The 27,211-nt window shown below is 43.3% G+C and overlaps 1 protein-coding gene across 2 annotated transcripts in view; it reads left to right on the top strand.

The window, feature by feature from the left end:
• Positions 1-12,302, top strand: part of LOC138797642 (signal-transducing adaptor protein 1-like) — a 66,758-nt gene extending 54,456 nt beyond the window's left edge. For both annotated transcript variants that reach the window (XM_069978060.1, XM_069978061.1), the window contains 2 exons: positions 5,697-5,749; positions 11,540-12,302. In XM_069978060.1, the coding sequence (XP_069834161.1) occupies positions 5,697-5,710 (14 nt within the window). In that variant the 3' untranslated portion in view covers positions 5,711-5,749; positions 11,540-12,302. The remainder of the gene's footprint in view (positions 1-5,696; positions 5,750-11,539) is intronic.
• Positions 12,303-27,211: the final 14,909 nt, after the last annotated feature.

Genomic DNA, 27,211 nt, shown 5'->3' on the forward strand with positions numbered 1-27,211 from the left:
GTGAATGGCGTAAACAAAGGGAAAAAAACTGAATTTTTTTTTAAATTATTTATTAGAGGAAAAAGAAAGGGATCAAAAATTTTCTCTTACACCAATTTGGTACCAATAAAAACTAGAGATCATGGCTTAAAAAATTACACCCCAACCAGCCTTGTAGGTGTAAAAATAAAAGCGCTATGGCTCTCAGAAGGCGGGGAGGAACATTGCACTAATTTAACCCGGGCATCAATGGGCTTGGTCATGAAGGGGTTAAAACTGTAACATATAAACATCATGTAAAATCCATACGCTTCTAGTATCAGATAAAAAGCAATCAGCAAAACTGGGGTATAAAAAATATTTAAACTGCAGTAGTGACAAGTAGAGATGAGCGCAACTCAAGCATGCGCGCGTCCAATCATTCATCATTTGAATATCTGTGTCTGAAGAAGTTGTTTGCAGCCTTAGGGAGTCTGGGAGAACATGGATGGCTATGGCTTTCCGTTTGGATGCTCAAACAGCGCTCATCTCTAGTGACAAGGTTTCTAGATGATGCAGTGGTGGTGGTGGTGGTGGTGGTGGTTTAGCTTCCTGCAATACTATTATGTCACTTGTGAATGTTTTCCAATAATGTGATGAAATTGAAGGATGATACATCTTAAATCAGAGAAGGAGAACATGTGGTCCTCCAGCTGTTGCATAACCACAATTCCCATCATGATGGGAATTGTAGTTTTCTCCCTCCGTGCTGATATTTGATCTTTATTTTATTCAAAAAAAGAAACCAAACACAGGAAAGAAAGGCACCTGTTCATCACGCAGGTTGTATATCAACTGAGGGCATTTAACTCCTCCTGGACCTACAGAGCCACATGAGCCCTTATTTTTTGCGGCACCAATTGTTCTTTGCAATGGCAGGCTGAATTTTGCATAAAATATGCTGCTAAACCAGAAAAAAAAATTATATGTGTGGTGAAATAAAAAAAAAAGCACAATTCTTTTTATTTGGGGGGCTTTGTTTTTACGCCGTGTGTCCTATGGAAAAACTGCCATGTTATATATGTTCCTCAAGTCAGTACGATTAAAACGATATGCAACTTGCATAACTTTTATTTGATGGCTTGTAAAAAATTCAAACCATTGTTAACAAATATATGTTCCTTAAAATCGCTCTATTCCTAGGCTTATAGCGCTTTTATCCTTTGGTCTATGGGGCTGTCTGAGGTGTCATTTTTTGCTCCATGATGTGTACTTTCTATCGGTACCTTGATTGCGCATATGTGCCTTTTTAATCGCTTTTTATTACAATTTTTCTGGACTTGATGCAACTAAAAATGCGCAATTTTGCACTTTGGGATTTTTTACGCTTACGACGTTTACCGTACAAGATCAGGAATGTGATAAATTAATATTTTGGGCTATTACGCACGCGGCGATAGCAAACATGTTTATTTATTTATATTTACAACATGGGAAAATGGGGGTGATTCAAACTTTAATTAGGGGAGGGGATTATTTATTTATTATACAACTTTTTTTTACACATATACTAGAAGCCCCCTGGGGGACTTCTAGTATAAGCACACTGATCTCTCATTGAGATCTATGCTGTATAGTTATACAGCATAGATCGATGAGATCAGTGTTCTATTGCTTTTGGCTGCTGCAGCCAAAAGCAATACAATGCCGAGCTGGGATCAGTGACATCAGCACCAGCCGCAGAGATCGCTCCTCCGTGACAAAGTCACAGTGGGGCGATCTCCCCACTAGACCACCAGGGAACGGCTGCAGTAAGTCTTCAGATGCAGCTGTCAACTTTGACAGCTGCATTTAAAGACTTAATTAGCGGGCACGGCGATCGGACCGAGCCCACTAATAGCCGTGGTCCCGAGCTACATGCCGCACCCGGGACCGCAGCGGTTCAGAGCGGGGCCACCCGCGCGAGGACGTACAGTTACCCCCTTGTGTGGGAAGTGGTTAACTAAGGCTAATAATATTTACTTTTGCTAATTATATTATCAGCTCTGCAGCTTACCAGGAGACAATGCTCTTTGAAAATTTTTGATTTAAAGGGGTAGTGCGGCGCTAAAAAATTATTCACTAAATAACACATATTACAAAGTTATACAACTTTGTAATGTATGTTATGTTAGTGAATCGCGCCCTTCCCTGTGTTTCCCCCCCACCCACATCAGACCCGGAAGTGTAGTGCTCTATACATACCTGCCTCTTGCCGACCCCCATCCACCATCTTGTGCCAATGATGTCATCTTTGGACGGCCGAACCGCTCTGACCGTCCCTATTGCCGGCCGCCCTCTGCCGCGTCATCAGCTACTCAGCTGCGATTGACTGAGCATAACTGTGCTCAGCCAATCGCGGCTGAGCAGCTGATGACGCGGCAGAGGGCGGCTGGCACTAGGGATGGTCGGAGCGGTTCGGCCGGCCGTCCGAAGATGACATCATTGGCACAAGATGGCACAAGAGTATATTGCAGTGATGGCTAGCCTTAACACTTCAGGTGTTGCAAAACTACAATTCCCATCATACCTGGGTAGCCAAATCCATATCTTTGGTTGTTCAGGCATGATGGGATAGTTGTGCCACAGCTGGAGTGTCAAGGTTAACCATCACTGGTATATTGCAAAACTGCTTGCCAACAGTGTCTCTTTAACAAAATGCCCAAAAAGTCTGCAAAGCCTCATTTAAGATATTCCTCCAGGGAAAGGCCCAGCCAAGAGGTGGCTTCAGTAAAGAAACCACCAAAACCCCCATATTAAGTGGCCCATTCAGTCAATGTCCAACTCAATTTATGAGCCCAAGGACATGACAAGGAAAAAAACAAAGCCAGGTATCCATCAACAAACAGCTGTTTTGGGGTGGTGACCCTCATCAGTGAGGAGTAGGATTCTGTTTAGGAGCAATGCCTAGTAAAGTCATACGGTAAACAGATCACTTATTTCCGGGAGACCTGCCAATGATAACACTGTTTGCAGATGCATACGTGGCTGTGTTTTTTTCCCCTTGTCATGTCCATCGGTCACTGTCTAGAATGTAGTGTTCCGTGAATGGCGGACAACTATGGAGACACAAAGTGGTGTCCTCAGTTGCGGATCCGCAAGTGTTAATTGCACTTGTGAATGTAGCCTTTCCCTTATCTTAATCCTTATGACGTGTTTCTTGAGGAGTAGTGAAACGCCCTGGAAAGGGCAGCCTCCTGCTGGGAATTAGCCCTAATCTCCCTACAGGTTTGATCTAGTGGGAATACCGGAATCTTCAGAGAAAAAATGGTCCGGAGTTTAGGAATATTGGGTAATGAGTAAAGCATTTCAAAGGCCCTGGCTACTGTTTTTATGATTAGTGGGTTTAATGAAGCATATATCAGTAGTCATAACCTACGTTAAGGAATGGACAATTGACCTTTATTGATTTAAAAGGGGAACTATCAGCAGGTAAGACTACTCTAACCTGCTGATAGCTCCCTAGTGGGCATGGGGTGCTGAGGATGAAGGTATGTCTGTTACCTTCATCCTTGGTACCATTCACATGTTGTTTATTCTGAAATTCTCTGCCCGGTAAGCCCTGGAGCACTGATCTGGCCACCCCCTCCATTGATAATCATTAAAAGGGGTGGCTGGCTAGATTGGTGCTTGCGGAGCAGTAGTCCGTTCCCCAGTGCTTCTAGCGGCTTACCAGGCAAAGGATTTCACAGCTTACAGCACGGGAACTGCGCCAGAGATGAAGGTAACAGACATACCTTCATCCTCAGCGCTCCATGCCCTGTAGGGAGCTCTCAGCAGGTTAGATTCGCATAACCAGCTGATAGTTCCGCTTTGAAATCAATAAAGGTCAGACAGCAACTCGACAAAAGACAGCAACTCGAGCATATGATCGCTCAGCATTTGAGTACCAGTGGCTGAAGATGTTGGATGCAGCCCTAAGAGTCGACTCTATGGCTATGTTCACATAACGTAGGTTTCCTATTAATCACTGCTGTTTTGCAACAACAGCCGTAATTAATAGGAAATTTATATTGTGCTGCCTTCTATGGAATCATGGTTGGAGTGTATACACTCCAGCCAAGATCGCTAGCGGCCACACAAAAAACTTCCATGTCAGTTTTGTGTGGCTGCTATTCCTTGAATAGCAGCCATACAAGCCTGACAGGTCACACAATGGAGAGTGCGGCTCCATTGCATTTAATGGTGAATTGGGATGCGGGCGCACACAGATGCGGCTGCACACAGATGCGGCTGCATCCCAATTCAGCTCAAATGAAGGTCATCCGGCCGATACTGCAGTACCGGCCAGGATGATCTTCACTAACATCGGCCATTCTGTGAAACAACAGTCAGTGGTGGGCGGGGTTACAGAGAAGTTGTTACAGTTTACCTGGCAACAGAAGAGACAGAAATCATGTGACCTCTGTCTCAGAAGGGATGGGGAGGACAGAGGAGTGGAAACAGAGTGGACCAGACAGTGAGGATTTTCAGCAGCTTCAGAGTGTGAGTCAGGATGTGCTGCAGTCAAACCGTCCCATGTAAATAATTTTACATCACATTTTCAGGCTCCACCTTCAGTATGTTCTCACAATGTCTTTTTAGGTAAAAAAACGGTCATTGTTTTCAAAATCAGGCCTTATTCACACAATCCGTGCCACGATCTGGAGGGGGATCACGACACAGATCGCCTAGCCGGAGCTCCTGTCATCGCATCTACTACCCACCTATTCCCCCGTGCAGTCTGACTACATGCTCACCGGAAGTGGCCTGGACTGCGCTCCGGGGAGATGAAAGCAGCGTAGTCCAGGCCACTTCTGGTGAACATGAGGTAAGTAGTAGATGGGATGACAGGAGCGCATGATGTCTCAACTGCCGGGCAGCACGGGGTTGATCTGTGCTGCGATCTGCACTAGGACATGTCCTATTTTTTGTGGTGCAGGTCGCGGCACGGATCATGAGAGTGGCTTCATTCACTTCAATGGTACCTGGTCCGGATCCGCCACCACGGACAATTTTACGGGATGTTTGAACGGCCATCATTAAACAACTGACATTGTGGGGACATAGCCTACATCCTGTCCTGCGGAATTAAGGCATATGTTTGTAAAATGGACAAAACACAGTCACTAATTGATTGTCAGTTCATTTCAGTACCCATGTAAGTAGCATCCTTCCCCTCAGTCTCCTCCAATATATAATCCTATGTAAATAGCACTCCATCCATTTTCTCAGCCTCCTTTTTTTTCTTTCTAGTTTCTTCTTTCATATAGTTCCTGTAGCATCCCACACTTTGCACGAGTCCTTATTTAGGCTGGGTTCACACTACGTATATTTCAGTCAGTATTGTGGTCCTTATATTGCAACCAAAACCAGGAGTGGATTGAAAACACAGAAAGGCTCTGTTCACACAATGTTGAAATTGAGTGGATGGCCGCCATATAACAGTAAATAACTGCCATTATTTCAATATAACAGCCGTTGTTTTAAAATAACAGCAAATATTTGCCATTAAATGGCGGCCATCCACTCAATTTCACCGTTGTGTGAACAGATCCTTTCTGTGTTTTTAATCCACTCTTTGTTTTGGTTGCAATATGAGGACCACAATACTGAATGAAATATACGTAGTGTGAACCCAGCCTTAGAGTGTTTAGATATGAAGTTGTCTAACTTAAGAACAGTGTTTAATTATTATTCATTTTCGCTTTTCTCACCAGTATTTCCAAGATGAATGTATAACAAGACAGAAAAGCAAGAAAATTTCCATCTGGTGAGTACATTTTTAAGCAGAACAATTTATACATTACATCTTGACAATAGCACTCCAAGAGCATAGGCTATGTCCCCCTGTTATCTTCCCGAAGTGGGAACTTAGCCTTATAGTGTACCATGGGGGTACAAAAAAAATGCTGCAGTATTTACAAAATTTTTAATTTAGCATTTTGGTTTTAATTTACCCTTTTACATTCTAAGAGCCATAACTCTTAAAGTATTCCATCTACAGAGCCATATAAGGGTTGTTTTTTGTGGTACCAACTATACTTTGTAATGGCACCCTATTTTTTACTATTACTGCACAAACATAAAATAGAAAAAAAAACACATGCAATTTAGCAAATATGCGGGGTCTATTTCTCTGCCATTTTGGGGGTGCCGATTGGGCATCTGACAGGTGCGGCACCTGTCATTTAGACATTTAAATGCTACTGCCCCCAGTGTGACTATGTCCCCTCCTCTCTGTAACGCTACCCTATTGATTCTAAAGAAGCCGCACCACAGAGGGGAGAGGATATGGTCCTACTGTGGGGTGACGGGCCCACCCACCCCAGTGCACAGACAATATACCTTATGGTACATTCACTTTAAAGTCATTTTGTGTGTATCAATTTCTGATCAGCTGTTAAGTAGAGCCATGGTGGCGGAGCTGGAAGCTTAAAGAGGTAGTGCGGCGTTTAACATTTATTCACTAAATAACACACATTACAAAGTTGTATAACTATGTAATGAGTGTTATTTAGTGAATAAATGTTAAATGCCGCACTACCCCTTTAAGCTCTCTTCATAGAATAGTAGCCATGTCAGGTATTATAGAAAAAGACATTGTGAAACAGCTGCTCTAAATTAACAGATTATTATTTAGCAGGATTACAATCATAAAATATAGGGTGTGTTTACACAGACATATTTATCTGACACATATCTGACAGATCATTGAAACCAAAGCCAGGAACAGACTATAAACAGAGAACAGGTCATGAAGGAAAGACTGAGATTTCTTCTCTTTTCAAATGTATTCCTGGGTTTGGCTTCAGTAATCTGTCAGATATCTGTCAGATACACCTCTCTGTTTAAACACACCACTGCAGGGGCACACTTTTATGCAATTTAAGGCTATGTGCAGACGCTGTAAGAGACTGGCAGTTCTGTGACCCAGCCGGTTCACAGAATGGCCGGTCTCTGAAAAGATTATCCCGGATGGTGCTGCGGTACCGGGCGGATGATCTTTAGCCCCGCAGAGTTCTGATGCGGGCACATTGGTGCGCGGCCGCATAAGAACTCCCCATAGCACACTATGGAGCTTGCGCCCGCAGCCGCTCGCTCCACAGTGTGCACTGACATGGGTTTCTACGGCCGCTATTCAATGAATGTCAGTTGTTTGTGGCGCCGCTAGGGATCCCGGCGGGAGCGTATACTGTGTGTATACGCTCTGGCCGGGATCCCACCGTTTGCAATGTAACGTATATTTTTTCGTAATAATCACGGCCGTTATACAACATACATGGTTTTACGAAAATATACGATGTGTGAACATAGCCTAAACCAGCGTGCTACAATCTGATAACAATATTGGATTTTGAATGTCAAAATAGATGTACCAATTGTGGTTCTTCAACTATGGGCATCATGTGCATTTTCTTATCTTCCCCCATATTGTGATGTATGTGCACAGTTCTTGGTCCCATTGTCATGAGGTAGGAATGGATGGTACAGCAAACATTACATTAAGTACTTTTGTAGACACAAGGAAGTAGTACACAGCAGAAATTAATGTCAAATTGATATTAAAGTCAAGCACATGCATAGATTTTGTTAAAGGGTACCTATTATGCTGACCCAATCGGCATGGAGACGATTCTGCCACAAAAACTTCGGGTATCCATGGATATGACCATGTAAATTCGGACGTCTTTTTGAGGCCCGGGCAACGACGACCGCAAAATCTCGTAGTGTGAATTTAGCCCAGCACTTGTGTTGCACACTTCTTCCGGCAACAGAGAGAGCCCTGTTTATCTAGTAGAACTGAGTTTACATGTAATTAATCAATTCTATTTTTCTGTGCTATTGTACAGCAAGAAAACAAAAGCCATGTGGTACCAGAGCTGCACAATTGACCACATTGACTTTTCATTTTTCTCCCCATTGTGGTGGCTCTGCCATTTTTCTATTCAAATAAAGGAATCAGCAGTAAAGGCTCCATATGGGGCCTCAGGTGCAGATGTGCGCACAGTTTAAGCCTTACTATGCTGTTTTTGCTGTTCCTGTGTGATGCCTTGGAAACAAGGATTAGTCTACTGCTGCAGGTATAAAGCAGGAATATCTGTGTTGCTGTAATGCAGGGTGGAAAGAGACTTCACCCTATGAGGGCAGATGCCTCACCTGCGCAAATATGTTAGGGTAGGAGTGGAGTACTGCTACACAATTTGTTTTTTTGTGCAAAAACTGAAAAATTGCACATGATAAATTCCACTAAGAAACCAAACCCCCAAAAATCGCAATAGCACAAACCCAATGATGCATGTGCCCCATGATTTTAAAAACTGTAGGTTCATCAGCTATATAACATTATGTAAAATATCACCAATAAATGTACGACAATTACAGTGTTGAAGTCTGTGATCTGGGTGGAATGTAGGAACCTCACGTTACGTTACTTAGTATGTGTAATTTTCCCCAAGAGAAATGTCGAGAAACCTTCAGAGAGATGTATGTGTTTTGCTTAAAAAAAATAACAGTGAACAACAGATCTTTATGTAGCCGAAGAAGAAGTTTTACTGGATGAATGACATTCCATTATTAAACTGAAAAGTGGTTTAGTAAGGTTTTTTTGCACTTGCGATGTAGGGTGTGATAGAAGTGAGATTATGCCAAGAGTGCAACAAAAAAGTCTCTCACATGTTCCCTGTTTGTGTTGGCGTCTATGCCACCGCTTAATTTTAACCTTGACAGGCAAAGGGATTAAGCTTGTGTTTATGTTAATAACTAACTATATTCATGGTACTCAAATAAGATAAAAAGGATTCAAGTAAATCTCCATGACTTTTGTAATAAAGTGCCAGTACACTAAATGACCAAGTGGGACAGCTGGAAATAGCAATATGATGCTGGGTTCACACATAGTATTTGGTCTTTTTTTTAACCACAACCAGGAGTGGAATCATTCCTATAATGAAAAGATGTGCAACTTTTCTGTGTATTTGGCCTATTCTTGGTTTTGGCAAAACATACTGACCAAAATACTTACATTAAGAGCGTATAGGAACATATGACCAGGGTAAATAGGTAGGGCAGACACGACAGTAAGCCCTAGTGCTAGGCCCCCCAACTGTCCCTGCCTACTTGTCCATCCGAGCCTAGGTAGTCAGTGACAACTGGTTGACGTTCCCTTAACACGCACATTGACATGAGACAAGACAAAGACTTACGAATGGTTGGACAGAAATGGGTCAGAAAACCAAGCAGGCAAATCAGTACCAAATCAGCAGAGAACTGGAAAGTCAGAGAAGGTTAAGCCAGAGGTCGGAAGATCCAAAATAGTAATACAGGTAAACGCTAGCTAAATCAAAATGGACTTATAGCAAGCACTGAGCACGGGGCTAGTGATATCCTTATGGAGTCCCTGTCCAGGGTGTGATTGGACCGGCCCTCTGACATCCAGACCACACTGATCATAGACTGGTAAGGAAGGAATATGAGTGGGAACTGAACTGTCAATCACAACTAGCTTCACCATTTGTAGCACTGAACAAAGTTATGGTTCTTTTACATGGAATGACTATCATTTAAATCTGCGTGATAGCGATTGCATTTGAGTGATAACCTGCTTGTGTAAATACAGCTAATGGTCAAGTGACGAGCGAGAAATCGTTAATTATGATCTTTCAACAAGTCCATAAATTGTCACTTTTTTTTTAAGATCATTTCATCTTAACGTCTGTTTGTACTGTGTAAAAGCAAAAACGATCAGTTGATTGAAAAAATAAGATTTTACAATGATTTATCTGTTTATCTATATTTGTTTTTGCCCCTGTCTAAAGTCTCTGTGATGTTTGGCGTATGTAGGTGAGATACTTTGTGGCATTTGCGTAGTAATGGCTTTCTTCTGGTGATCATGCAGCCCATTTTTCTTTAAGTGTGTCCTTATTGTGCATCTTTAAACAGCTACACCGCTAGTTTTCAGAGGGTCTTGTATTCCAGCTGATGTTATTTGTGGGTCAACTTATGTGCGTGTTGTCAGACCATAGTCACCAGGGTATGTAAACGTTTGATCAGGGTCATTTGGATGTTTTTGGTTGTCATTATGGTTTAAAAAGTGAAAACACAGTGGTTTGACAATAAATGGCTTCACCCAACTACTAACCATGAGTGGGAAAAAAGTTTTTGTGTTATCATTCTTATTCTCTGAAAAAAAGGACATGAAAGCAAAAATTCTGCCGTGGTATGTAAATTTTTCAGCACAACTCTAACTACTAGTATATCAGATGTTACCATAATAACCTGGATTTTGGAAGCCATTTGAAAAAAATGAAATTGGCTTGGTCTTTAAGGGTAAGGCCACATGATGCGACTGCCACATGCAGACAAAACCTCGGCCACGTTCAGTCACCAATCACTTTGTCATTTTGCAAGTAGAATTGTGACATTACTTTTGGGGCCATTTTACTCCAGATGTGAGCATAGTCAGGGGCTTAGCTAGGATTCATGAGGCCCCATAGCAAACAACTGTATAGGAATCCTGTGCACTCCTCCCCCCACCACCAATGAACAAGTCGCAGGCGGGTGGCTCTCTGGCAGCTGTCTGGGGAGGGGCTGGTGTTGGTTGGTGACCATCTGGTGCGGAGGGGTGGTGTAGGCCAATGGCTGTCTAGGAGTGAAGCAGGGGGCTGGTGCGGACCAGCAGCTGTCCGGAGGCACGGGGGGGCTAGTGCGAGACGGCAGCTGGGGGGGGGGTCCTGGTGTTATCAGTTCCATGGAGGCAGACCACACCTAGCCCTGCCACACGGGCCTCATCTCTATGGTAGCTACACCAGTCGGCATAGTCTACATGCCAGGGCCATATTGTGTGGCTCCATTCTGTGGCTGTGTTCCACGTGTTTTCCATGTTTTTGTTGCATTTCTTTGTTTCGATCATGTCCTCCCTTTCCCTTCTTTCCTCCAGAGTATACAGATGTTATGCCTGACACCCTCCGCCATTTTTGTAGCCTGTCTTTGGACTTTTTCTTTTTGATCAATATCTTTTATTAGATGAGGTCTCCAGAACTGGACACAGTACTTAAGATGTAGTCTCACTAGAGCTCTATACAGCAGGATCACAATCTCCTTCTTCCTGCTCGTTTTATACCTCTAGCTATACAGCCCAGCATACGATTTGCTTTCCCTACCGCCTGGAGTGCCCCTTTAAATTATGTTTTTCCAGCTTGCTGCTTATAAAAGCACAACATAAAGTATTGGGAAGATTAAGCAATCCTTCTTAGGGTAGCTTCACACGTACCGCAATGCAGCTGATTTTCTGCTGCGGATCCGCAGCAGATCTGCAGCAGAAAATACGGTACGTGTGAAGTTACCCTTATGGTAAGATTCTCTTTGTTGTTTTTACCAGAATAACAGAACAATCAATGGTAAAATATTTTTTTGTATGTGTTTTGTCTGCTGCTCTCAACCCCAGATGTGGGAACCCAAGCTAATAGTAATCAGAAGTTGTGCAATGATGGTGGACACACAGGTCTGTTACAACCGTATAACTGGGTCACAGTTTAAGTAATATTATCTCTTTGTATTTCAGGACACATCACTGTGGAGCAAGATTGTGGATTAAACCATACTTAAAGAAATTAGAGAACCATTTATATCTGAAGTGAAGAAAATCTTATGTCAACAGTTACTTTTTTTTATATACCAAGCATAAACTAATTTGGAAATAAACAAACAAACAAAAGAAGCAAAAAGAAAAAAAAACAAAACAACTAGTGACTGCTTGGCTTTCCTTAAGGCTGCATTTCCACATTTGTATTTGGAACGGTTTATGAACGCAACCGAAACAACAACCACATTTCTTCCCCAATAGCCGTGTGATGTTGCTGATAATCCCATTGTGTAGCTATTAGACATGACATGTAGAAACACAACCTTATAGTTGTGCATTTATATCCAGTGGTTCTTCACTGTTTTAGGGGCCCTAAACGTTACACCTGATAATATATAGTAATTAGAGATGAAGCAGGCTCGAGTCCAATCGTTTGGCATTTGATTACTGGTGGCTGAAGAAGTTGGATGCAGCCCTAGGGAGTTTGGGAAAACATGGATACAGCCTATAGCCTATGACTGTATTCATATTTTCCAGGCATCCTTAGGGCTGCATCCAACTTCTTCAGCCACCGGTAATAAAATGCTCAGCGATTCAACTCCAGCATGCTTGAGTTGTGCTCATCTCTAGTAGTAATCTCTGTTAACACTGATTTCTTTTCTGGCTTTTCTTGCATGAAGGGTTTTAAAGCGACTCTGTACCCACACTCTGACCCCCCCCCCCCCCCAAACCACTTGTACCTTCAGATAGCTGCTTTTAATCCAAGATCTGTCCTGGGGTCCGTTCGGCAGGTGATGCAGTTGTTGTCCTAAAAAAATACTTTTAAACTTGAAGCCCCGTACCAAACGGCAGTATCTGTGCCCTAACTTTGCACCACCCCTCCATCTCTCCTTACCACTCTCTTTACCATTAGGAATGCTCCAGGCAGATTGCCACCTATTCCCCACCTGTGGCAGCCCGGAACATGGGCTGGATCGTTAAGGACCTGTGCAATGTTCAGCATGGAGAAAATGTTTCAGCGGCATTCCTAATGCTGAAGAGGGTGGGGAGGAGGGACGAAGGGGTGATGCAAAGTTAGGGCACAGATACTCCCGTTTCCCGTTTTTTAGGACAATAACTGCATCACCTGCTGAACGGACCCCAGGACAGATCTTGGATTAAAAGCAGCTATACGAAGGTACAAGTGGTTTGGGGGGTCAGATTGTGGGTACAGAGTCGCTTTAAACGATTAGTGGGACGTGTAATAGGCCCAGGAAACAAGCGCCGATGTAGAAGATCGGCGCTACTTTACAGGTATTATCGGCCTGTGTAATACCACCCTAAGTCGTCTTGGGAGTCACAGCCTGCTCAGTCAATCACTGGCCACAGCTTTGTCTTGTCTCAGGCAGTGATTGGCTGAGCAGGCTGTCACCCACGAGTTTCAGCCTAGGACACCAGAGACACAGCAACAGGACACCAAGGGAGCACAGAAAGGTGAGTATAACATGTTTATTATGTTCTCCATTAGGGCAGCATTATAGTCCGCAAGAATGTGTGTGTGTGTATGTATGTATATATATATATATATATGTATATATATGTCATTTTTTTGTGTGTGTGCATTGCCCCATAGTAATGAAAAGCTCTATGCTGTCTGTAATTATAGATTACGGATAGAAGTATGTAGTCATGTTAAGCAAGCCAAAGGGTTTGTGCACAAAAAAATAACTACGTCATACAGAGATTTTTGTTGCTGAATTCCTTATAAACCAGGCAGACATCAAAGTATCTCCTTTGGATATGTAATGTACAGTGATAGAATTATTGAAGGAAAGTTGTCCAGCACATAACACCTGCCCACATGCTCCACCACTGAATCAGAAGGCCCTAAACCTTGCGCTTCCTAATATGTGATAATCTCTATAACCACCAATATAATTTCTGGCTTGCTTAATTCTTTGTCCATTATTAATAGTTCTTCATCATCATCATCATCAGAGACTTGCTTTGTGACACACATTGGCACTTGATTTCCTTATGAACCAGTCAGAAAACAAATTGTGGCTTTCCCCTTTGGATGTGAAAGTGGTAGAGCATACTAGACGAGCACTGTTTATGGGGCACCTTATACATCAGTACACATGACCTGTTATTTGTGCACTGCAATATTTGTATATTAGGTCTAACTTACCCTACTATTATTAAAGAAGAGCTCCAATTAAAGGGGTAGTGCAGCACTAAACAATCACAAAATAACACACATTGCAAAGTTATACAACTTTGTTATGTATGTGAATGGCCCCCTTTCCCGTGTTTCCCCCCACCCACGCTAGACCCGGAAGTGTGGTGCATTATACTCACTGCATCTCGTGTCGACCCCGTCCGCCATCTTGGGACAAAGACTTAGTCTTCGGGAGGCCGGCCGAACTGCTCCATTCGTCCCTCATGCCGCCCCCCCTCACCAGATCCGTGTTGACCCCCGTCCGCCATCTTGGGACAATAATGTCATCTTCGGGCGGGCGACCGAACCGCTCCATCCGTCCCTCGCGCCGGCCCCCCTCTGCCGCGTCATAACTGTGCTCAGCCACGATTGGCTGAGCACAGTTATGCTCAACCAATCGCTACTGAGCACAGTTATGGCGCGGCAGAGGGGGGCCGGCACGAGGGATGGATGGAGCAGTTCGGTCGCCCGCCCGAAGATGACATTATTGTCCCAAGATGGCGGACGGGGGTCAACACGGATCTGGTGAGTATAGTGCATCACACTTCCGGGTCCGGCATGGGTCGGGGGAAATACAGGGAAGGGGGCCATTCACTAACATAACATACATTACAAAGTTGTATAACTTTGTAATGTGTGTTATTTTGTGAATAATTGTTTAGCGCCGCACTACCCCTTTAAGAAAGCTTCAATCCCCACCCATAATCTAAGCTTGTGTGTAATAGGTTTCTATTACATGAATTGGTCTGTTTGTCTGCAGCACATACTGATTCACACCCTGAAGCTGCTGAAAATCCTCACTGCCTGGTCCACTCTGTCTCCACTCCTCCCTTCTGAGAAAGAGGTCACATGACCTTTGTCTATTCTGTTGCCAGGCGATCAGTAACACCTCATCTGTAAACCTGTGTCTGTAAACTATATTCTCTCCCAAGTAGTATAAAGGAAAGGAGACAATTTTGTTTCATCACTCTAATCTATGTAGATCAGTGTTTCTCAACTCCAGTCCCCAAGACCTACCAACAAGTCCTGTTTTGCGGATATTCCATACAATGAACAGCTGTGGCAGTAAGGCTAGGTTCACACTGCAATCCGTTTTTTGCAAAAAAAACCGGATGAAAAACAAAACGGATGCATTTGTGTGCATCCATTTTTCCATTGACTTCCATTATAAAAAAAAAAACGGATTAAAACGGAAAAAAATGGATCTGGATTAAAACGGATGCACACAAATGCATCCGTTTTTCGCAAAAAAAACAGATGAAAAAAAAAAAAAAACGATTGCAAAAACACAGTGTGAACCTGGCCTTACTGGTGCACTGACTATAATTATATCACCTGTGAAATCCTCAAAACATGACCTGTTGGTGGGTCTTAAGGACTGGAGTTGAGAAAAAGTAATGTAGATGAATGAATTAATAAATAGATACAATCTCTGTTTACTGTGTAAAGGGGCGGGTACCCGGCCGTTGGTTCTAAGGTGTAATGCTAGGGGGTGTAGTTTCCCATCCGGATGCCGTGATAAAAATCTGGGATCATTCGTAAAAGTTAGAATCTGGGGCTAGGAGCAGCGTAGACGGGTAGGAAAGGTGTCAATTGGTGGGGGATTGATGAATGCATCTATATGCTTTTTGTGCATTTTATTTTTTTTTATAGGATCACGTGAAAACACATTCTCAGGACCTGCATGTGCAAAACCATTCTTAATAAACACCATTCTTAATTAAAAATATATATGACAAAAAATCTGCTTAGATTATGTTTACAGTTTTTTAGTCAATTATTTGTAGCTTTTATGTAAGCATTGCCGTAGGTTATATGTTCACAACATTTAAATTTTACAACAATGGCCGCTCTTACATAAAAAAGGCTGCTGTTAAATAAAGTAAAATAACGGCCATTTTTCGTCGTTCAGTGGTGTGTGAACATAGCCATAGGCTGTAAAACTCCACAGCAACATAAGTCTTGGTTCACTGGTATATTTTAATCAAAATCTTTGCAATTTAGGCTACTGGTATTTACATTATTGTTTTTTCTATGTATTTTAATCATCTAATAAACTAGAAATGTTTTGTTTTACATGTGCTCATAATTCATAAGAATTGGTCACCAATTTTAGCACAACTACTGCAATGTTTAGGCTGTCCCCACAATGTTTTTTTTTAGGTAAAATAACAGCCGTTTATAATAGTGGCTGTAAATAATGATCATTATTAATGGCCGTGATTATCAATTAACTGCCTTTTTTTGCCTAAAATGATGTTGTGGGAACATCGACTTAACAGGATTATTCTTTCTTTTGGAAAGTAGCTGTTTAACTTTCAGGCTACTAATAAACAGCAGCAGAATGTTTTGTTCCCTCAATGTAAAAATGAGGGGAAAAAACAGCAATGGAAATATAGAAACTGTATTTTTTGTGTTACTCGAGTCTAAAGGCAGTACCACAGGGATTTTTTTGTCCCATTTTCTCCTCTCTAGGACCGTCCACCAAGAATTGCAATTAAGACAATTAATAGCATCACCTGGTATAAGTAACCCACACTGTCATAACCACACTTTGTTAAAGGGGTTAACCAGCGAAAATATTTTTCTTTCAAATCAACTGATATCAGAAAGTTATATAGATTTGTAATTTACTTCTCAAGTCTCAAAAATCTCAAGTCTTCCTATACTTATTAGCTACAATATGTCCTGCAAGAAATGTTTTATTTTCAGTCTGACACAGTGCTCTCTGCTGCCACCTCTGGTCGAGATAGGAACTCTGTCTTGGTTTTCTATGAGTCCCCATAGAAAAACTCTCCTGTCTTGGCCAGAGATGTCAGCAGAGAGCACTGTGTCAGACCTACATTAAAAAAATTTCCTGCTTGACATATACAGTAGTAGCTAATAAGTATGGGAAGACTTGAGATTTTTTAATAGAAGTAAATTACAAATCTATATAATTTTCTGACACCAGTTGATTTGAAAGAAAAATATTTTTGCTGGACAACCCCTTTAATGAATAGACAGATTGATTCAAAAATATTTATTGAGGGAGTATACTTTTGCTGCCTCCGGACTCAAGGAGAGCAAAATTAGGCAAGACAAACTTTCACTTTCCTCTTTATCCTTAAAGGGGTATTCCCCCCAAGAGCTAAAAAAATGAAATGCTCCCAAACGTAGCTGGTCTTACTTACCAATGCCGACTGAGTATTTTGAGCCATCTCCTGATTTTCTAGCGGCTGCCATTTCTGGGTTAAATTTTTTTCTGAAAGCCAATCTATAACCAAGATAGGAAACTACATTTCCCATCATGCATTGCTTCTCCCTGATTTTGAACCCGCCCCCTTTGCTTTCTTTCTGCCCACTGCAGGTCATTACCTGGTGTTTACTGTGCAACAGAACATACACTGTTATCATGGGGGGCTGGGATGGCACACAATGATTATAGGGGTGACCGCACACAGTAATTATGGGGGAAGGGGGTCATTAGCTTTAGAGGGAGATGTTCGCAAAGTTTGTTATCTCCCCAGCAGCAGATCATCGATGCTGTGAGTGACGGCGCCCGCTACTCCTGCTCCAGCCCTGCTCTGGGAGGGGAGGGGGGGGGTGTTGTGGGGTTGTGAGTGTCATACAGAATGCTCTGCTGGCTGTATATCACTGCTCTGTGGAGGCTGGATTCCCGGGCGCCGTCACTCACAACCTCCATAGCCTGCTGCATGAGAGAGGAAGGAAAAAGAGCTTGCCAGGACATGGGGGCAAAGTTCATCATCTCTCTTGCAGCAGGCTATGGAGGTTGTGAGTGACGGCGCCCGGGAATCCAGCCCCGTCACTCAGCCTCCACAGAGCAGTGATATACAGCCAGCAGAGCATTCTGTATGACACTCACAACCCCACAACACCCCCCCTCCCAGAGCAGGGCTGGAGCAGGAGTAGCGGGCGCTGTCACTTAGCGTCCACAGAGCAGTGATATACAGCCAGCAGAGCATTCTGTATGTCACTCACAAACCCCTCCCCCCGCCTCCCAGAGCAGGGCTGGAGCAGGATTAGCGGGCTCCGTTACTCACAGCCTCCACAGCCTGCTGCAGGGGAGATAATGAACTTTGTCCCCATGTAAGACCCGAGTACTGGCAGGAGAAGGAGCTTGCCGGGTCACTGTTGAAAGCCCCGCCGCTTCTATGTGCAGCATGACATTGGCTGTCAACCCGCCCAACGTGGTCACTGTGACGTCTTCTTGTGGGCTGGGTTAGCTTCATTGGTTAGCTAACCGAGCCCATGGAGCACATGACCCCGTCTCCGACGGATGGGGGAGAAGAAGAGAAGCGTGTCGGAGAGGACCAGGATAGAAGATTTCTTCAATCAAGAGGAACAATTAAAGGGGTAGTGCGGCGGTAAAGAATTATTCACAGACTAACACACATTACAAAGTTATACAACTTTGTAATGTATGTTATGTCTATGAATGGCCCCCTTCCCCGTGTCCCACCACCCCCACCTGTGTACCCGGAAGTGTGGTGTGCTATACTCACCTGTCACGTGCCGACCCCCGTCTCCGATCTTCAGCCAGTGACGTCTTCTTCAGGCGGCTGTCGAACAGCTCTGACTGTGCCGAATGCCGGCCGCCCTCTGCAGCGTCATCCGATGCTCAGCCGCGATTGGCTGAGCATAACTGTGCTCAGCCAATCGCGGCTGAGCAGCTGATGACGCAGAAATTTTCTATTTTCAGAAGTTTTGTATCTTGATACCCTTGTTCTTGCAACCATACAAAAAACTTCTTCCACAGCTCCCAGATAACCTTGCAACAGGGATGGATTCCCTGTTTGTCTTATGTACATATATGTTTTTGTTAATCTAATTATTTGAATAAAGATTTTTTGCTTAAATTATCAGTTGTGGTGTGCCCTACGTTTATTACATACCCTTGTTTTCTTGTGTTGGTCAGGGATGGATTCCTTGGCGCTCAAACCTCCACTCCACTTCAATCAAGAGGCAGAGATTCACAGTATTATTGCAAACCAGATGTATTCTTTCTTGTAGTGCTACGCGTTTCAAAGGTTAACCACCCTCTTCATCAGGCCATCTTCCACAGCTTTGCATAAGTGGCATTTGTAGAAGGTGTCTTGCTAAAGAAACTGAGTACATCTTCTAAGAGCCATTTATTTCTCAATTTGTCTCTCACAAGATCCAGGCCATCAGATGTATCTTGTGAAGCTGTGAATGTAATAACCACTGTTGTAACAGTACATCTTCAGAAGGGGAAGATTCCAATAGATGCTCCTTATCCAGTTAAAGGGGTATTCTCATCTCAACTAACAGTTATACTTGTAGGGCTTGAGAAGTTAAATGTTTTTGCAAATACATTAATTTAGCAAACTTGTCTCCTTTTCCTGATATACCATTTCCCTTGCATTGTTGACAGCTCTTTATCTAGGTAACAGACCACTGCCTATCTGGCTTGTATATGCATTGCGTATTTTTCACTTTATAAGACACTTTTTTCCTCCCTAAGTGGGAGGAAAAAGTTACAGTGCCTTTTAAAGCAATGTTAAAGATACTTACCACATCTGAAGCTGTAAAGAACATTTTGGCCATTTAACCCTCTCCCCTGCCAGCATCCAACACTGGGATCCACTTCTCCTTTGACGTTGCCGGCGGGGATTCACACGTGCTGTCTTTTTCAGTAGGGCAGGTCCAGGCAACGTCACAAGTGGACGTGGAGTGGAACTAGACGCCAGCAGGGAGGGGGTTAAATGGCTGCAAAGCCACTGACCACCAATGATTAGAAGGTATGTTAGGTATTGACAGCCTTATGTATAGGAATTAATGGTGCAATTTCACATACATGTATGCCTGGTTGCTGCAAGTACATGTATGCCCATGAGTTAAATTGTCACCGCGTGAAATCCTTAAACTGCGGTCAGCAACTGGTGACAGGTCCCAGCAACCAGCCACAAAACTATCACTAGTAGCTTCAGCAGTAGTAGTTGCTGATTGCAGTGCTTGATACATCATTATAGTGACAGGAGGGGCTGGCCCTGATCTTCTCCACTGTGTGCGAGAGGAGATTAGAAAAGTATAAAGACAAATTAACCCTATGCTACCCAAATCATTACCCCTGTCCCCCATTGCTCTACCTGATGGCCAACTGTTAGTGTACCAAATTGTTGCGCTCGTTGTTGGACCTAATTGTTGCTCCTGTTACTGTACCTGATTGTCACCGCTGTTACTTTACGTAAAATTTATAAAAACTGCTGCTCAACCTCTAAGCCCTATTTATACAAAAAATTATTACCAAGAGCTCAAGACAAATGTTAATACAAATAAAGATAGATGCACAATAAAAACTCAGAAGGACTGAAAAATATTAACTGCTCTTTTATTCAAATAATGACTATAAGTATACTATTTACTGTGAAGTCAGTCTTTCAACCAAAATATTACATCTTTAAAACACTTCATAGCTGCAGATTTGTCATCGTTGCAATGGCCTTGCTTGCATATGGCAATGAATGCCCCTGAGCATAAAAAAATGAAGAAAAACATAAGAAAACAAGGAACACAACTGTCATTTGATATCTTGGCTCATTTATCGGTTTTCATACTGACCCCTGGACTATTCCAGTAGTGAGGAGCTTTAATAAATTCAAGTCATATGTAAGACATCATAGTTATACAACATCAATTTAAATGTGGTAGGGAAAAAAAAAAAAAAAAAAAAGAAGATAGCCATGTAGATACTAGAAGACTAGGGATACAATATTTTAGTCCAGTTTTCTTTTTTTTTTAAAAGACAATTTTCTGGATTAGGTCCTGCTCACAAGTGGTCATGGTGTACTTGCGGTTAACCCACCAAGTTCTAAGAACAAAAAACCTTACACGATATTAGCTAAAAAGGACCTCTAACTGTATGAACTGCCGGAAACCTGGAGGCTCACCTGACTATCTTCTGTTTTCTAGCAATGCCTGTCACATGGTCATTGTGCCTCTGACTGGTCAGAATCACAAGCTGCATATTAAAGGACAACTCCCATGAAAAACTTTTTCCCAGTAATTGAAGCACATTACAAAGTTATATAACACTGTAATATACTTCAATCACCTGTCTGTCCTCCTTCCCTGTCTTTTCCCCCCTCCACCCCCCACCAGGAAGTGTAAGAAACTCCTTCATACCTAATTACTGTCGTCACCAGGCTCCTCTATCAGCTCCTTCTAGTGACGATGAGTCATCAGCAGGAGGGCGGGGCTAGGTCCTGTTACACCAGCCTCCCCCTCCCCTGCCTGGTCAGGTGACTCTGCTTGCTCAGCTCCCATTGGCTGAGCAACTGTAAGCCATCTGTCATTCTGCAACTCAATAATGACTCATGACTGACTCCCGGCACATAACCAGCTACAGGACCCCCTCCCCCATACTCCCTCCTGCTGCGAGTGGACTCAGTGAGTGAGTGATGTCACTTGCTTATCTTTCTCCTCTCTCTCGGCATGTCAGCTACACAGACGTCTTATCTCTCCCCTGCTGCCCTGACCTAATCCTGCAGAATGTACACTACAGTGTGGTGACAGTAAGTGTGTGCAGCTTCAGTGTGTGTATATAGCAGCCTGACTGAAGAGAGCCAGAGAGGGGGTCATGTGTAGTGTATGATGGGAGTTGTAGTGAATGGAGGGGCAGGCACTTGCTGTGTCACAGCAGGGGGCTGGCTTGTCACAGCAGCCAAAGTGCATTATGGGAAGCTGAAACCAGGAAGCAAGGAAGAAATGAAGAACAAGACTAGAAATCAGAAGGTACACAGACAGTGGGAAATTCAAACAGTGACAGCTCAGGAGGGATGATAAGTATAAAAGCTAGGTTTCTGATTGGTTTTTGTTTTTTTTCCTTAGCGCGGGAGTTGTCCTTTAAGTAGATTTGAGCGAACCTCGAGCACATTTGGGTTCATCCAAACCTGAACTCTCAGCATTTGATTACCCGAAGCTGAAGACGTTAGATGCAGCCCTAAGGCTTCTTCAGCCACCAGTAATCAAATGCCGAACAACCAGACTTGAGCATGCTCGAGTTGCTCTAATCTTTAGTGTTAACCCCTTCTGCAATGAATTGCTGACATTTATTAATCTGCATGTTTGTGGGCCCAATATCTGAAATGAAGGTGCTACATTCATGGGACAGGCATCGCTGGAAACCAGGAAGCACCAGCAGTGGGCAAGCCTCCTGGTTTTGTTATCTCTGCAATCCGCTCATCAGCCTGCTGCCTTTTAACTGACCTCCGCTATGTTCCGCTCCTCCCCGGGTGCTGAGAAAAGCTGGATCCAGTCCTGGGAAACTTCTCCAAGTTTACCAGGATTAGATCCAGCTTTTCCCAGCACCCGGAGTGGCACCGAGGAGTGCCGAGTTAAAAGGCTGCAGGCTCATTATTTCTACAAATTTGTTCATCTCTACTGAAAACCATATCCAACTGGCGTAAGTGTAAAGCTCATTAGTTAGTGTTGAGCGAACTGCACAAAATTGTCCGGGTTAGGCAACTTCTCTGAATCTCAACATTTGACTTTTAACTCCCCTTCTGGAAAAGTTGGATGACGTCCTAGGGAGTCCTGGTAAATCTAGACACAGCCATAGGACATACATATATATATGTTTTTCAGGCAGTTCTAGGGCTGCCACCACCTTCTCCAGACACTTGGTGTTAAATGCCGAATGTCTGGGTTCAGAGAAGTTGCCTAAACCGGACAATTTCATGAAGTTCGCTCAACACTAATTACAGTGTATCACAGTTCTGTCTTATAAAAACCTGCATTTATAGAGCATAGATATGGACAGCTTTTCAGCATCTTAGCCCAAACAATAATGTGTACAATCAGGTATAGCAAGCGGTGACCATGAAAATGACAAGTAATTTAAAAGAGCTGTCCTAGCTGTGCCCCACACCCCCTTCTTTGGCTGCACACATCTATTGTTGTAGTAACATAGCTAATTCTATAATGCCTATTTTAATGCTATACTGAGTTTAGAAAACAAATCACATGTGACGTGACCACAAGAGTGTAATGAAAGGCTGTACACCCAAACATTGCATTATTCTTCAATACAGTAGTTTTCATGGATCCAGTTACATGGATTATAAAAAAAAACTTGTAATGATAAACTGAGGCTGAGTCATCTTTGTATTTGTACTGCATTTTACCACTGGGTTCTGGCACCGAATTGATCTGTCCTCTGTACTCGGTCACTGGTTACACGCAGTACACACTGTAGCTAATCATTGCCCTAAACAGTCTCCTCCAGTGTCACATTGCATCATCGCAGCACTTCTAGCAGGGGAACAGGAGTAGTGGTGGTGATGGAGCTGAAGGGATGAGTAAATTTGCCTTTTTTTTACCCCATTTCCTGCATGCAGAAAACCACTGGAAAGTCCTACTGTGTTTAATATAATGTAAATTTTTGTGGCTATATTATTCAGTCATTTAATACTGTCCATAGCAACCTAACATCCCTTAGCAAAGTTTGTGTGACAAAGTCCCATTACTACAGACACATCCTCATGAAGTCTACTGTATACTAGAGATGAGCGAACCTCGACCATGAACGGGTTAGTCCGAACCCGGGCGTGAAGCATTTGATTACCGGTGGCTGAAGTTGGATGCAGCTCTAAGCCTGCCTGAATAACATGGATATAGGCCATAGGCTGTATCCATGTTTTCCAAGATTCCCTAGCGCCGCATCCAACTTCTTCAGCCAACAATAATCAAATGACGTATTTCCAGTTTCGGAGTAACCTGTTCATGCCCGAGGTTCACTCATCTTTACTGTAAAGCGCAGTACGGGAGAATTTTTATAATTTTTTAAAATTTTGTCTTTATTGTTTAATTTTCAAAGATTTCTTCAATTTGGGAGAAATGCTTAAATCTCGGACAAGCTCTACAAACAAAGGTCTAATTGTAATCAAACTAAATAAACTTTATTTAAATAAATCCAAAAAGCACTACGGAAAAAGTTGTTGATGCAGTAGTAACAGATTAGTGGAAAACATGTTAGTTAGGCTAGGTTCACACATCAGCTGGGGATCTGTTCAGAACCTCTGAGGCAGAGTCTGTTCGGTGATACAAAACAGAGCCAGGGAGTCCATTTTAGACACTAATGGATGTATACGGATACCTGAAACATTCTATTGACTTCAGTGAGGGCTGTTGGGTTTCCATCTGCTGTCTGTTTATTCTGCAGGATTTGGGCAGACGAAATTACCGCTTGCAGAAAATTTTCATCTGCTTAGATCCTGCTAAATAAATGGAACTTGCGACGGAGCTCCCCGAATACAGTTCAGGTGTAAGTTTGAACCTGGCCTAAGTTGACCACCTTGAAATTGATAACTTTAAAGGTGGCATGCGCACGTCCGTTATACATATGGTCTGTAAGCGGAATGTATGTCATGGACTGAACTCCTGACTTTTTATGGGACTCTCAGCATCATGTTTTATTATGATGCCAGGAGCTTCGAAACAGTTAAAGACTTCTACTACTGTAATGACATAGCAGTCAGTTCAGCAGCGAAGAGGTTAAGCTGTTTCGGATCTCCCCACATCATAATAAATAATGATGCTGAGAGTTTCAAAATAGGAGTTCCTTATGTGTCTTTAGAAAAACTGAAAATGTTAACGTCTTTAAAAAGTTTAAATTTTTTTTTAAAAGGGTTAAAAAAGTTAAAAGGTTAAAAAAATATAAAAAAAAAAAAAAAAAAAAAGCAGGTCAGGAGTTCAGTCCGTGACATACAGTCTGCTTGCGTGTCCATGCCGCTTAAGACTGAAATGTTTCTGGTCCAGTATGTTCTCAACAAGTTTACAGTTTACTAGATTATTAGATTTGGCTCTGCACTCTTCTTTATTTCTTTTACATAATGAATAGATATAAGAGCAACTTAAGCATGCTCGAGTCTGATAATTACTGATGGCTGAAGTTGGAGGTCCATATCCATGTTTTCCAGGACTCCCTAGGGCTACATTTAATTTCTTTAGCCAACGGTAATCAAATGCTGAATGCTCCAGTTGCACTCATCTCTAATAGTGCATTAAAGGATAGCTAAAAGAAGTAGATAGGTAAAGAGACAACCGAATTATGTATTCTTTGGGCTACAATACAAAGTAAGAGAGTGAGAATGTTGGGTAGGTAGACATATTACTAGAATTCACATGGATGACTTCTGATTGAGATTATTGGCACAGATTTTTTATCTTCCCAAAAAAGCAGCCAAGTTTCATTCTCCCTTTTTAAGAGGTTCAACTATGAAATATTTTTAAAATTATCAGATTTGAGGGGCCTGGGAGGTGGAACCATCATTGATGCAGAGAACCAAACAGATTTGTATGGAAGTAATGGTAAGGTGTTCATAGAGATAGCCCTACTAATAAATTCTAGAGAAATGTTCTAAGTCTACAGTATGTTTGGTACCTAATGACACTGAACAAAAAAGTAAGGCCCCCTTCACACGTCCGGAAAAACCGCCCGGATTTCCGATCAGGAAATCCGGACGGATTTCCGGACGCATAGACTTTTATTGGACACGGACACCCTTCCGGAATTTTCCGGAGGGCTGTCCGTTCCGGAAAATAGGACCGGATTTTTTAGAACCGGTCCTATTTTCGTCCGGAAATCCGGCCCGGACGCCCCCATAGGAGTCTATGGGAGCGCCCGGGCCCCGGACGCTTTCCTGATGCACATCAGGAAAGCGTCCGGAGTTCCACTCACCTTCCGCCTCTGCTCCTGCTGCCTCTTCATCCGCAGGTACCCCCGCACCCCCCCGCGGCCACTCGCGGCACCCCCGCACCCCCCCGCGGCCACTCGCGGCACCCCCGCGGCCACTCGCGGCACCCCCGCACCCCCCCGCGGCACCCCCGCGGCCACTCGCGGCACCCCCGCACCCCCCCCCGCGGCCACTCGCGGCACCCCCGCACACCCCCGCACCCCCCCCCCCCGCGGCCACTCGCGGCCCCCCCACGCACACCCCCGCACCCCCCCGCGGCCACCCCGCATCCCCCCGCGGCCACTCGCGGCACCCCCGCACCCCCCCCCGCCCCCCGGCGGCCAGGAGACCAGGACAGGTGAGATTAAAACTCCCACCATGCCCCTGCTGACAAGTCATGATGGGAGTTGTACTTCTGCAGCCTGTGGCCATCCAGGTTGCAGAAGTACAACTCCCACCATGCCCCTGCTGGCAGGTCATGATGGGAGTTGTACTTCTGCAGCCTGTGGCCATCCAGGTAGCAGAAGTACAACTCCCACCATGCCTTGCTGACAGGTCATGATGGGAGTTGTACTTCTGCAACCTGGATGGCCACAGGCTGCAGAGGTACAACTCCCATCATGTACTGCAACCTGGGTGACCACAGACTGCAGAAGTACAACTTCCATCATGACCTGTCAGCCAAGCATGATGGGAGTTGTAATTCTGCAAGCTATGACCATCCAGTTTGCAGAAATACATGTCCTATTTTTTTCTCATCAGGAAATCCTGAAGGTTTTTCCTGATGGTTTCCTGATGGTAAAAACGGATTACTGTCAGGAAATTCTGATACTATCCTGATGACATTTAAGGCCTCCTGATCAGGATTTCCTGACAGTAAAAACTGACACGGACGTGTGAATGGGGCCTAAGAAGCTATTCACTCTCAGCATGCCCTGTTAGCCACTGTAACTTATAGTCCGACACCAGCTAAGGTCCCTTTTACACTGCCTGACCTTAGGCTGCAAATAGGTGCCTATCAGCAAAATTCAATTGTGCACTCAGGCCGCACAAACAATTCATGGATCGTTCATATGGCCCTTTATTTCATCATAGTCGGCCTCACATTCCCATAAACATACACAGGCCTTTTCTCACTCGCCAGCTGAGAGCTAGCCTTTTCACACAGGTCGATTATCGCCAATGAGAGTTCCTGCTGGCCGATAGTCAGTCTGCATAAAAAGACCTTTAGGTGAAATGGATGACTCATAGAGGTTTGCTATTCTTCTACTGTCGAAACAAGACTATGTTCCCACTATGCCTTTGACTCTTTTGAGGCCAAATAACGGCCATTATTTCAAAAAGACGCCCATTATTGTTTGAATAACTGACGTGATTATGAAATAATGGCCGTTATTTGACCTCAAAATGACGTCAGTCTTGCCAAAATAAGACATAGTGAAAACATGGCCAAATATATGTGATCTGTGTATATAGAATTTATACTGAACACACAAAAGCATTTATCAAAACATTAATAAAATAAGATAAAAGTGTGCATGTTGGTGCATGAAGATACATCACTGCCAAGCACATAATACACCACTTCATCATATCTTAAAATACTAAGGCATTTCAAAGGTCAGTGACTTACAATACCCTTATGTTGTACAGCAGAGGTTACATTATCCTGTGTAAGTATATACTGTGATCTCGCTCATTATAATAAAAATAAAAAGGAAAAAAAAAAACCTTGAGATCTGGGGAGTCACAATA

Source organism: Dendropsophus ebraccatus, chromosome 7 (genome assembly GCF_027789765.1).
Source record: "Dendropsophus ebraccatus isolate aDenEbr1 chromosome 7, aDenEbr1.pat, whole genome shotgun sequence".
NCBI lineage: Eukaryota > Metazoa > Chordata > Amphibia > Anura > Hylidae > Dendropsophus > Dendropsophus ebraccatus.